Source organism: Rhea pennata, chromosome 3, assembly GCF_028389875.1.
Source record: "Rhea pennata isolate bPtePen1 chromosome 3, bPtePen1.pri, whole genome shotgun sequence".
Lineage (NCBI taxonomy): Eukaryota > Metazoa > Chordata > Aves > Rheiformes > Rheidae > Rhea > Rhea pennata.
Genome location: NC_084665.1, coordinates 23397876 through 23411446, shown reverse-complemented (window position 1 = coordinate 23411446; position 13571 = coordinate 23397876). Strand labels below are relative to the sequence as shown.

General features: G+C 39.7%; 1 protein-coding gene across 2 annotated transcripts in view; it reads left to right on the top strand.

The window, feature by feature from the left end:
* Positions 1-12082, top strand: part of TGFB2 (transforming growth factor beta 2) — a 69624-nt gene extending 57542 nt beyond the window's left edge. The window contains exons 3-8 of one of the 2 annotated variants that reach the window (XR_009957860.1): positions 2817-2949; positions 3066-3176; positions 5659-5833; positions 6460-6613; positions 8522-8823; positions 10116-12082. Coding sequence is in view for 1 of the 2 variants with exons in the window: in XM_062571805.1 (XP_062427789.1) it covers positions 2817-2949; positions 3066-3176; positions 5659-5833; positions 6460-6613; positions 8522-8680 (732 nt within the window). In the remaining variant the exon portion in view is untranslated. Of the gene's footprint in view, positions 1-2816; positions 2950-3065; positions 3177-5658; positions 5834-6459; positions 6614-8521; positions 10018-10115 lie in introns of those variants that run through there. The other variant, XM_062571805.1, reaches the window with a different exon arrangement.
* Positions 12083-13571: the final 1489 nt, after the last annotated feature.

Below are 13571 nucleotides of genomic sequence, written 5' to 3'. Positions count from 1 at the left end.
GTAGAATGCAGAGATTGAAGCAGATTTGCTAATCTCACCAAGTATGGCCCTTCTCACACTTAGTAGCTTTTTACCTAAGAACTACTAATGCCTGCTAAGCCCATGATGCTGATCATGGAAATTACTTATGCTGTACTTAGCTCGTGACCCTTTAGCTCATTCCTCCTGGCATAATTTTCTTCCAGAACACACTGCATAAACAAGTTGGAGAGAAGCCTTGCTTTCAGCTATCACAGTATGGATCATATGGAATAGCATTCACAGCTCTTTTAATCCACACTGATGTCATCCTATCCTTCTGTTTTGAAACCCGCAAATGCTTTTCTTATCATTCAGTTCATAGGTCAGGATGGATTTTCTCACTGCCTTTGAATATGTGTAGTGATCATCTCTTCTACTTTCATAAATGCCTTCCATGCCAAGTACATACTGACAGTCCTTGACTTTGTCTTTCTCTGGGAGTGGGATTGGGATAAAGACATTCTCTTTTGGATTCTAAGGTGCAGCTGAGTCTTCATAACATACTGAAGACCAGTTACTGTAAACAGTAGGTTACTCTTAACATATTACTTATTTTTAGATCCTTACATCACTGCCAAACCTGCTGTGAGGTATGCAGTTTCTGGAGTCTTTGGAAAGATGACTATGCAGAAAGGAAGGGGAGAACCAAATTCATGTGTCTCTTTTGCCTTCTTTTTTTTCCTGCTCTCAGACATATCTGTGCAGAATGACAACTGTGTTGTGTCCTCAGAAACACAAGGCAAAATTATATTTGTGCTTCTCGGGGACTTTTCCAGCAGTGATTACTGATGCTCTTATCCCTCTGGCTCTTTTGAGCAATGAGAGCCTCCTTGCTGCTGTCAGACTCTCTATAAACAGTTGTTCAAACACTTTGTTTGAAGGTTGCCTCATAGAAAGGGGCCCCAATGTTAAATGTTTGAATGCCCTCAATTTCTACCTAAGGGCATTTCATAACTCTCTGAATTTAAACCAATATCTTCCCATGTCTTTCCACTTCCCTAGTCCTACTGTAAATGCCTTAATCAGAAGGAAGAGGTAGAGGTTATTATACTGCTGTCCTCTCATAAGACAAATGTTATCATTTGCATCAAATGTACTGTGGGCATTTGAGCAGTCTAGCGCTCCAATGAAATAAAAGGGGAGACTGTACATGTTGGGCATGTAGAATCTGTTTGTTTCAGTGTTGCTTCTTTTTCATTTTGAAAAACATAATTTTATCATGATGACATAATTTCACACCTCTTTTGAAATATTTTTCTTCACATATTTTATGCAGTTTCACCATTGTTTTACACCAGCACAGTTTGCTAGGTGTCAGGTAATCCAGGTTGAGAAAATAAGGGGAAACAATGAGAAATGTCTGCCAGTTACTCATTTGCAGATATACTTGGGTGGTTAAATAAAGGAAGAACCCAAAACAATGTACAAAGTCATATGACTGACATGCCAAAAGTTACAAAGTGGTGTTATCATATGTTCTTGGTTAGAATTGACTTAACATTGCATTGCATTCTGTCTCCCTGCATCACAAAACTATCAACATAGTAATAACTAGGAAACTAGAAAGCTGTTAGCAGCCAACAGCCCAATTATTTTCTTTCAAAAGTTAGAGAAAGTAATAGCAGTCTCTGCCTGTGTGTGGGAAAGTGCTTGCTCAATTGGTTAGGCATAAGGAGGACTTGACATTCTAGGCACACGTTGCTGTGTCTTGAAAGTGAGGAGACTTTTTTTTCTTAAAGGTGATTTTGTTGGATGCTCCGTAGCTAGCTTTGATAAATCTTCCGACACAAATACTGACCAATTGAGATCAAAATCTGGACAGAAGCAACATCATCTGTTGCACAAATCCATGTGCAGCCAAGTTTCACACCTCACAGAGTTTCCACATGCCCCCAGATTAGCTGTATGAATTAGCTGTGTGTATACTTTTTTCCTGTTTTTAATTTTAATATGTAACCAGTAACAGAACTCAAAGGGAAAACTGGAAGCATTAATAAGGCAGCAGTGCACAGTTTAGTTATGGGTGAACAGTATAACATCTTCGTGTACTGAACATATTAAACAGGTTCTCCTTCAGCATCTGTTATGCTGTAGCCAGTGCAAGTATTACTGAATATGGTAAAATAACTTCCCTTTTCATGTCCTAGTTTATTGTGATCTCTTGTCCTCTTGTGTTGCAAAATAAGAGTTCGTTACAGTCTTTTTATATGTTTTTTCTTAATACGGAATATACAATAGTGTTTTACTTGACAACGTAAGCCGATTTCTCTAGGGTGTTTTCATATTGCCTTTATCTCCCCATACCCCTAAGAAAATTCTTTATAAAGCAAAGAGAAAATGTGGGAATACATTTCTCATTTTTGAGAGCCAAACATCTTTAGTTGTGGGATGCACTGCAGCAGTGACAGGGCAAAATGGTGCCGTGGCTGTACCCCTGCACTTATAAGTGTGGAACAACCGGTGATGGATAGAGACAGTTTGCAGCACAATTCCTGAGAGAAATGAGACATGAAAGACCAGGTTAGACAGTCTCCTTTACCACAGTAGTGAGCTGATTTAGTCCCTGTTCTTGTTGCCGTTAAAGTAGGTAGTAAAGATTTTGTCAAAACCATGTACTAATCAGAAACACACTGTTGCTTTCCTGTACTGAAATAAACTGACAACATGGCCAAATGTTCATCTGCTATGTAGAGGCTTGAGTTTTTGCTGCTATTTTAGCTGTCTGTCTTTGTTTTATTTTGATAAAACCTACTATATTTTAATCTATAGGCAGTCATATTTGTTGTTTCTTGCAGGTTCTAAAATCCAAAGAATTATCATCACCAGGACAGCGCTACATTGATAGCAAAGTAGTTAAAACCAGAGCTGAAGGAGAATGGCTATCTTTTGATGTCACTGAGGCTGTACATGAATGGCTCCATCACAGAGGTGACAACATGGGCACTTTCCCCTCGCTCCTGACCCAGCTCCTCCTCTTAATTCAGCACTATTTCAGGTTCACTCCACATGTGAAAATCAATTCCACTTACTTTCGTGTTTTGCAGACAGGAACCTTGGATTTAAGATAAGTTTACATTGTCCGTGCTGCACCTTCGTGCCTTCCAATAATTATATCATCCCAAATAAAAGTGAGGAGCTTGAAGCAAGATTTGCAGGTAATGAAAGAAAAAAAATTCTTAAAATGTTATGATACGTGCTAACTGTGGAGAGAAACAAAGAGCTCTTACTATCTCTTCAAAATAGAATTCAACTTATTGAGTAAAGCTTACTCATTTGAAATCTTGATTCCCAACTGGTAGTAAATGGTATTGAAGGCACAAGCATAAAACTGTATCAGCTGAACTATTCTGAAAGCAAATGGTACAAATAAGTTGTTTCATTCCATGAATTCAGCTTTGATGTCTTTAAATGTTGCTGTTACAGTTTACAGCACTGGGTACACATGCATTCAATTTTGGATATTTAGGAGACCTGGGAAGACAAATGGACAGTAGACAATCCAGTGTTGGATAGTCATGAGAAAACTTGCTGAGTGCTTTCTAACTAAACTTTTTGACTGCTGTCCATCCTAGTATTGTGATGGTTCAGCGAAGATGACAGCTGGAAAGTTGAATTAGGATCACATGTGGCACACATGTAAGCTGCTTGCAGTAGATCTGTGTGTGATTATGGTGCATTTTAGAAGTGTGTCAGAGAAAACAATCCTTGGCATGGCAAATTTTCAAAGTTTAGGCGACAGGCGGCTAGTTTGCTCATTAACTCCCCCAAACAAGCAAGAAAGGTAATTCTAATGGGAAGGGCACAGTTCCCTGAGGAGTCACTTCCGTGACATAAAGACATTGAATACTGGCTGCCTGCTATCCAAGAGTGACAAATCATCTCATGTCTAACTTAAGCTGCCTGTTAGCAGCTGTCAAAGCTAAACCAGTTACCCAGTCAATGGGGGAAAATTGACATGGTCAGGATGTGAATCAACTTACCTGTTGCAAAATGGGATGAATTGCTATACAGAGGCTCCTTCCTCTGTCCTCACTGTGTATAGAGCATCAGAGCCTTTGTAGGTACCTAAAAAAATACTTCCAGCTGTTTTCACAGTGCTAAATAACTTTTTTCTTACTTTTTTTTGTTATGTCAGCAACATTTTAACAGAACTATATTAGTTAACACTGAGTATCTCAATATCTACTCACCGTTGCTGGCACATTCCATTTATTGTAACTTATATTTTGTATATTCATTGCACATAGTATTTTTTATGCCGACAATTTGGTTGGTGAAAAATTAAAGACTGGATTGTGTGGCTATAAAATAATAAATAATAGTTTGTATCTAAGGCTATGGATGTGTGCTTCTTATGAACAGCAGACAAAGTGAGATAGCACAAGTATATCAAGGTCACATAAACTCCCTTGTGTTTTTAAACCAAGTTTTGGTTTCAAAAAAGGAATTACTATTTAGTGGCATTGACTGTGCAGTCATTACCATTACAGTACATACTCAATGTAGCAATCCAAATTCTATATGTGAAATTCTCATTTATTCAAGTGTATCACGATTTGGTTCATTTGTTTTGTTTTTCAAGGATTCAGCTATATTCTGTCTCAAGTATATTTTTACCATTGTTTCACTATGTTGAGATTTTTTTTCTCTAAGTAATTATCAGCACTGTACATGTGAGTAAGGCCACTGTATGTATTTACTATGAATTTCACAATTGTATGACATTTGATCAATGTGAATGTTACAGAATGAAAAATATATCTTTTTAGATAGCATTATCTGCTTCAGGAAGTTAATTTTCGAAAGGCACTTAGCAAAAGGTATAAAATTCACTGTTTGAACTGCTAGAAAAAGCTAACACCTTGAGTTCTTTTGCCCGTTCTGTTGTCAAGATAAGAAGCTAGTAAGTGTTTCAAGAGAGAAAATACAAAATGTGAGGTCACTGATTTCTACTTCAAGAAGAAATGCTTTGATCAATGTCCTTGCCATATATATACAAAAGAAAGGCCTAGAATAACTGATTTCCTGGGGAAATTAACAGGATTAAATAGACTGCCAGTGGGAGACAGAAAGAGAAGTTACAATAATGAAAAAGAGGTAAATGTGATGGAGAGGAGGAGTTATTCAGTTAGTAGTTAAAGAGAACTAATTGGATGGAAGTAAGCAGTGGGAAGTGCACCTTAAGCATCCAGAGTAGCTTTAAGTGTGTCATGAGGTTTTAAAAGCTGTACAGCTACTCAAAAATTGGATTACTGCCCTAAGTGAGGTGGCAAAATCGTCATAGCTTGGGACATTTGAAACTAAGTTAGGCGGAGCGAGTAGGCACATGTTGTGGGATGAAGTAAGTGACCCAAGATGTCTTTTTTGTTATTCATTTCAACTGTTTTGGTAAATGTACTGAAAAGTCATTCTAATGGCTCTGAACGTGTGATGGCTGATAAGATAGATGCATAAGAACTGTGAATGTCCTAATGCAGGGATCTCAGGTTGAAATTTGCTCCCACTTTGCCAGTGAACACACTCAGCTGACACCATCATTTCCCAGTTTCTGAGAGAACTTTTTTTTAAAGAGATGGTTTATTTAACTTGTGAAGAAAAAGCAACACAATGTTTATCACCAAAATGTATTTTTTGAAGGTATTGATGACTACACATATTCCAGTGGTGATGTGAAAGCTTTAAAGTCCAATAGGAAAAAATACAGTGGGAAGACCCCACATCTTCTGCTAATGTTATTACCCTCCTACAGACTTGAGTCGCAACAGCCCAGTCGGCGGAAGAAGCGTGCTCTAGATGCTGCCTATTGTTTTAGGTAACTATGCATCTATATTCAGTAAACTTACATAGTCACACAAACCTAAGTCCCTTGGAGGTGTGATGTAGTTGCTTATAATATAAACTGATGTTTCTTTTTGATAGGCGTTTATACAGGACTTGGCCCCTCACTTGCAGACCAGCGGTGTCTGTGCCCAGCAGTACTCTCATGGTTGCTTAGGATGTGCAGCTGGTATCTGCCAAGCAGTCTCCCCTCCCAGGGAACATAATGGCAAAAGAGGAGGCTTTATGGCCTGAGAAAGCAGGAAGCTGAGTTCTGTCTGGGATGTTCCCAGGCTTACTGGCTCCGTAATTGTAGACAAATTGTGAGCTCCAATATGTTCACCTACTCAGATAGGCCATTCAGTAGGACCTGGAGAAAAAATACTTACTGGTTCTCCAGCCAAACCATTAGCTTTGGCTGTATAAGCAAGTACTGCCATGCTTAAGCACCTGATTTCAGCTACAGTATAAGCTATTTTTAGTGTAATTTGGTTGTAAATTGCTGAGAATCAGAATTTCCTCCCTCTAAAGCATCTTTCAGGCAGCAAGCAACTAGATTATTTTTTTATCTCCTATGTAGGCTTTTTATGACTGATGCATTTGTCTGTATTTTATTTCCAGGAATGTTCAGGATAATTGCTGCCTGCGTCCACTTTATATTGACTTCAAGAGGGATCTTGGCTGGAAATGGATTCATGAACCTAAAGGGTATCATGCTAATTTCTGTGCAGGAGCATGCCCGTATTTATGGAGCTCAGATACTCAGCATAGCAGAGTAAGTAATGACTTTGGTAATTTTCAGCTCTATTTTATAACTGCAGGGTAAAATATGTTTCTAGGACTGTCATCAGTACCAATGCCAAAAGCTTCCATTTATTTTCCTAATAACTTAGGATGGTGAAATATGGCCCTGCAGAGGGACCTGAACGTGATCTTAAGCTAAAGTTGAAGTAGAGGGCGTGTATTGTCTCAGAGATTTATTTTTAATGTATTCATCAATATGACATATGGATGTATCAAATACTGTTTCTGAATATTAACATAGTGTAGCTTTGGAAGGCTGCCTGAACAGGGGACCGTTCACCAAAGAGCAGAAGTGAAAGATGGCACAATGAATTCCCTCAAGAGGCAATGAGGGAGACACACTATCAGAGCGATAATGTGGCTGAATCTTACCACCTGATTATCACCTACTTTATGATTTGATGTTCTTCATTTTGCATTGTTATTGATCTGCTACCAGACCAAGAAACGATCTGAATCTACTGCCATTTCATGAAAATGTGCCAAGCCAAGTATTTCTTCTTTTACTCTGAAAGTTCTTGCACTTTGAAAGTTTGTATGTAAAAGAGAGACTCTTTGTCTGTGATGCTGATGAACTGACAGGCATCTGGGATGTTGTCTTTTTTTTTTTTTTAGGGATTGGATGTGGTATTTTAGCCACCTATGTTAGGGTGAGTGGAATTGTGCCTTCAAGCGCTTATTTCTCTCTACTGACACTAAGGCCATGTAGACAGTAAATGCAAGAGGCGGACGTAGGCATTGCAGTTGTCATAAAGTAAGGCTTTTACTCTCAGATTCACACTAATAATGATGCCTCCCTCTCTTGAAGCCACCTTTAAAATACCAGGTCAACATTAGGCAGCAGTAAGAACTCCTCATGTCAGATTGCTTTCCCTTTGGCATGGAAGGGTATTGAAGTCCAGGTCTGTGTTCTTCTGGAACTTAAACAGCTAAGTCTCATGGTCCTCATAGCTGTCACTGGCTGTGTCCTTATAGTACTAGCAGTGTCAGCAGGCACAGGTATAAATATGGTAAGTATGTTCCTTTGCAGATGTGCAGTAATAGTGTACGTAGTTTGGAGCAGCACTGTTTTTTTAAGGAAAGAGGAAGAATAACTGTCACGGTCGCAAATACGTGGTTTGGATAGTTACCCAAGGAGTCAAAAGTTGCTTAATAAAGTAAGTAGTGTTGTTGTCCTGAACAGATCTTCTGTCTCTCTAAGCTGTAAATGTTGTACCGAAGCTCTAGGAAAAGGTCACTTAGTGTTTAGCTAACACATTAATGGCATCCTCGGAAATACCTATGTATCATCAGTGGGTAACCTACATACTTCCCGTGCAGGGAACCATGCACATGAATCTAATGTGATGGAAAGCGCCAGAGCTGCTGACTTTACCGCAGCTGATTCTCAGCAAGGGTAACTGCTGTTTAAGTCGTAGTTCTTGCACAGTGGCATTAAGGGACCTACTAAAAGGTAGTGTGGGAGGAACGGCAGAGGGATGCTTATGCACTAACGGGCTCTCTTCGCTGGTGCACGAAATCCTGTGACAGCAAATGGTAATCTGAAGACACAAATGAAAGCCTTCCAGTGTTTTCTTTCCATATCAACACGGCGTGCATGGTAATTTAAAGGGTGACATTTTCAGGGCAGGCTCCAGGCACGTACCTGTTCTGGGATTTAAGGCTGTCAAGTTAAAAGCTTAGGAAGCTCACGGGGGTGACAACAGATTGAACTGGAGAAACGTACTGAAATATTAACGTCCAGGAATCTTCCTGTTGATTTCAGGGCTTCCTGTCAGGCACAATCGGAAGAAATGAAGCAGAAAGGAATTTGATTTGCAGAGTGTCAGGAAGGCAGGGATAACCTTCTTAATCACCCTTTTTTCCTCTCTCCTTTTAGGTACTCAGCTTGTATAACACCATAAATCCAGAAGCTTCTGCCTCTCCGTGCTGTGTGTCCCAGGATTTAGAGCCCCTCACCATCCTCTACTACATTGGCAAAACGCCCAAAATCGAACAGCTGTCCAACATGATCGTAAAGTCTTGCAAATGCAGCTAAAGAATGCCCCGAAACAGCATGATGTGTGTGTATTAAAAAAAAAAATACCAAGGAAAAAAGAAAGAGAGAGAAAGAAAGAAAGAAAAATGAAAACCCAGGTTCATCAGTGTTAAAAGAAAAAAAAAAGAAGAAGAAAAAAAGCGGTACTAGTCTGAACTGTTTGAAAGTTTGTTTTGTTTTTTTTTTAACTGGCATCTGAAGCAAAACATTGAAGGCCTTTATCCAACATTTCACCTACACATAGTGTGAGATAGACAAGAAGCAAAGTTAAAGGAAAAAAAAACCTTTTAAAAAATAAACACTGGAAGAAATTTGTTAGTGTTACTATGTGAAAGGAAAAAAACAGGAAAATCCCATGAAGTGGAGTTGCTGTATCTGTCTCGTGCCTTACTTGATCTCTCTGTATCGTTACGCAGTAGGCATCCTACCCATTCCTCTTAGCTTTAGAGTTAACAGTGCATTATTTATTTGTGTGTAAAAACTATCAAACGAACATTTCCATATCACCCTTGGAAAAAAGAAAACCAGCAAATGTGGACAAAGCGGAGACCAAATAAGCTGCCAGAAATGCATATAAAGCCTAAAGGAACTCAAACGATTCTGAAAAGTAGTGGCTAGTTTAGCTCAATTAAAATAGAATTCAGTTATTACATTATTGAGAAACTCTGCCTTTAAAATACCTTGTTTTTCATGCCAGCTGCCTAGGGAGGCTTCTTGTAAGGTCTCAAACCCTTGTTTTAAATACTGAATAACTTACTAATAAAGGACACTCTGTTTCAGTCTCAAAGACAAGTCTTTAAGATTTTTTTTTTACTGTAAATGATTTAAAATGTCAGTTTAGTAAACCAGTGAAATATTTAACATGTACTGGTCTAATCTTCAGACCTTAATATGTTGCTGTATAGCTATGCTATGGGATTTTTTGTTCTTTTGGTATATATAACCATACCTAGAGTATTACAATAGGTGGGTAGTAAAAGCCAGCTTAATTGGAAACATATCTGTAGATCTCTATTTGTAAACTATTAAAAAAATAAGTACTTTATGTGTAATGTGTAAATTTTCACCATATTTTTGTACTCTGTAATACTGTCAGCTCTCATGAGTTTGAATTTGAATTTGGGGCTCTTTTTGATCACTCAGAATCATGTGTTTCCCTCTAGCTGGCCAGTATGAGTAGAGTCCCTGTATTTTGACTTGCACTACAAATACATGTTTTATAATAATTGCTATACATGTGCTTTGTATATTGTTCATCATTATGACATAAGCTACCTGACTCCATTTGTTTTTTGTTTTATAAAAAGGGTGGATTAAAACGATCTCTCCTTCCCTCATTCCCTCGCTCCTAATTCATCCCCATTTGTAACATTTGAATCTCAGTGTGATTCAGACTTCTACACTTTTTTTTTTTTTTTTTTTTTTTTGGCTATAGACATTTAAACAGATGGACAGGGAGCAAGATTTTTCAAGAAAAGATGTCCCAGCCTGAGTGAGGCGAGGCAGACCCTTACAGAGAATGACATTCACCACTGTGCAGAAGGCTAGGACGAAGCGGATGCCTCAGCAGTGCCTTCAGAGCAGGGCTCGAGTGGGAACGTTATCCACGCAAAGGCCTCGTGGCGGCCTGTCGCTCAGCAGGGACTTTCACCTGCGGTTAGGCTCTAGGACTGAACCCGCTCCTATTGCAGTTAAGAGGTTTGCCTTTAACTTCTCTAAGGGCACGGCAAGCCCCTGAAGGCGATCGGTGCACGTAAGGAATTGCAGGATCGGCCCCTTGATTTTGTGAGCTTTGTCAAAAAAAGGTTTTTTTTAATTGAGTTCACATAAAAAGCTTTACTGTTTTTTTTTTTTTCAAAAGGAAAAAGAAACAGGTTCCTAGAATGTTTTCGTACATGCTTAAAAAATCTACAGCATTCATTTAATTTTAAAAAATCCCTAAACTCAATAAGCCAAAAAATCACGAAGAGGAAACGTTCAGTTCATTTCACATGATGAATGGTTTTGAGTGGCAAAGCTCGAAAACTGTGCTAGAAACAAACTACTTGGATGAGAAGGACATTTTCTGTCATTGACCTAAATGGTATCAGGAAGACGCTCCTGGGCTTTATGTTGTTAGCTCCAGTTTTAAGAAGTGCAATTTCTTTACCTTCAGCAGAACACTGATGTAAAACTGAAGTGCCGCAGTGGCTTGCACACATTGCTCCTCTGGACTTCAGTAGAGCCTATGCTTTTTGCCTAGATGGAAATGTAGCCCCACAGATGGTCTAATCCCACGCATTGACTCAGCGCAGAGGAGGAGGTATGTTAGACTTTTGATTTATTTAGTGAGTTAAGATTCACAAGTGAAAAATCTGTCCTGCTAATACTTGTGTGAGCCAGATTTACTCCAACGAGAAGATGCACTGAACTCAGTGAAACTCCTCAGGGTAGTAAATACTCTGGATGTTGCTGTACACAGCAGCAAAAGTAGTTTTATCAGGTTCAGTATGAGAAATGTATTTTTGTTGGGCAGGAAATGGAGCAAGAATGAACACATTTTAAAAAACTTAAAAACATTTTTGCAATTCTCTACCATGTGAATGCAGCTCAAAGCCAGTTTTGAGCTTGCTGATTTGAAAAAGTGGAATACGAGATCCCGTGGTTGTCCAACTCTACTCACTATGCGCTGGACGCAGCTGAAATTTTTGATTTGGATTTGGAGTTTTTGTTCTCTGAATCTAAGTATGAAACCTTTTTTCTTTAAGTCCTTACCCCAGAATCAGATATATTTTTGTTTTTACTTTTTTTCCTCAGAAATGCACTGGTAGTATTTGAAATACTCTATTATAAAGGTCCTGCAACCTGGGGGTTGGGAGGTGGTGGAGAATTAACTGTGTATTTCCCTTTAGTTATCAAGGATGTTAGGCCTGATCCTACAATGTGCAGAGCTCCTGGATGAAATTCCCCTCTACAGAGTGGGATATTGTGAGGCCTAAGCGCCCCTTGGTTCTGATGTAAATCCCCCCCGAACGACGTTAGATGGGACAAGCTCAAAGACCTTGTACCAGTGGCTTTCTTATGAAGAGAGAATTACCCAGCAGTAATTACCTCTCAGCAAAGTCACTAAGACCTGGTGATACCCAACATTTGGCAGGAAATGTTCAGCCCCTTGAAAGATCAGACCCAAAGGGGTTACGTAGGGCTGAGGGGGAATCTTAGCACCTAGCGGAGTGGGTTAGACAGCATTTTTTGTGTCTTTAACAACAATACAATTGTATGGTTGGCATGGTTTAAAGGAAAAAAGAAAAAGCAACATAAGGACAGCTGTGTTGTACTTTGGTGATCGATTACTCTGTATTTTAACACATTGTATGTCTGTTTTTGTGGTGCTCTAGTGGTAAATAAATTATTTCAATTGTATGCTGGTGTTGCTTTCATATGGCAGTATTCTTCTGAAGTAGCAAATTCCTTAGCTCTGTCTCAGCTTAATCAGTGCAAAGCATTTTTTTGTGTGTGTGACCTTGACGTGGCACGGCATAGACTGAGGTTAAGAAAACCGTTCAGGGTAAGAATGGATCACTCCAATGCTCTAAGGATTGCTTTCCACGGAGCGACTGCAAAATATCTGTTGGCCTACAGGAAAGAAATGGCTTTGCTTGACTGTCGGGGACAGCAGTTTCCCGTGTGTGCATAGGACAGATACTGCCCTAGGTAGGAAAGGCATTACCCCACTGCCTGGCTGTGCCCCGTCCCTCATCCAAATCATGCACTGGTAATTCAGGGCCTCTTTGCCAGTTGCTGCAGTTACTGATGATGTTGGCTTTTATCTTCAGTAATGACTTTGAACTCAGAATAGTTTGTCTATTCTGAGTCTCAAAATAGTTTGTTGCTTATTTCTGCAGTGCTGTGGGAGGTGAGAAGGTGATCTGAGTCCATTTCTTGGTGCCCATAGAGTAAAGGGCCCCATACCATGACATCCTGTAGCAGAGCTCTGTGAAACTGTTGATTTTGTGCACTGTATGATGTGGTGTATGGGATGAGGTTGTGTTTTGGATGAGAGGCACAAGCTGGAACTTGGGAAATTCTGACTTCATGCAAGGAAAGATTTTTACAGTCAGGGTGGTCAGGCACTGGAACTGGTTGTCCAGTGCTTGCGACGCCTCCATCCATGGAGATACTTAAAACCCGACCGGACACAGCCCTGAGCAGCTGGCTGCTCTGACTGGGCCTGCTCTGAGCCGGAGGGAGGATTGCCCCTTCTCACCTGGGCTATCCCGTGACTCCGCAAGCGTCGCGGTCCTGCCCAGGCGTTATTCCTGTCACTGGCAAAGCACATGCGAGAGCTGCTGGCACTCCACTGTCACAGTTATTCCAGTTTGTTAACAGCAGATGCGTAGCTGCATGGAAGTGATTTTCTTTGACAGGAAATAGTATTCCCTAGATTGCTGCAAGTCTCTCTCAGTGTGCTCTGCAATGTACAATTGCGTTATCTAAGCAATACGAATCGAGGAGCTTTGCTTTCTTAGACCTTCTGCAGCTCTGGTCATGTGAATAAATAAAACTCGCAGGAGGAAGGGCTGCAGGATATAACTTCTATCGACTTTTAGAGTTGATAAAAATCATATATGAAAATGCTTCTGCATTGAGACTGCTCACAAGAAGGGCTGAACATCTGCTGCTCCTGGTGGTTTCTCTGAGATCTAAGGGGTGCATAGCATTTCTTGGCATGAGGGAAAGATATGTTTATGCCAAATTGTTTAGTGTTATTGTGATAAATTATAACAAATGGCCCCCGTGGTCTGTGAATATGTGTTTAAGAATGCAACTTGGGATGAGCGTAAAAACAATCTTTGGGGTCATTTAACCACAGTTATACTCCGGTCTTATAGTGGTCTGTCTTAACTGATTT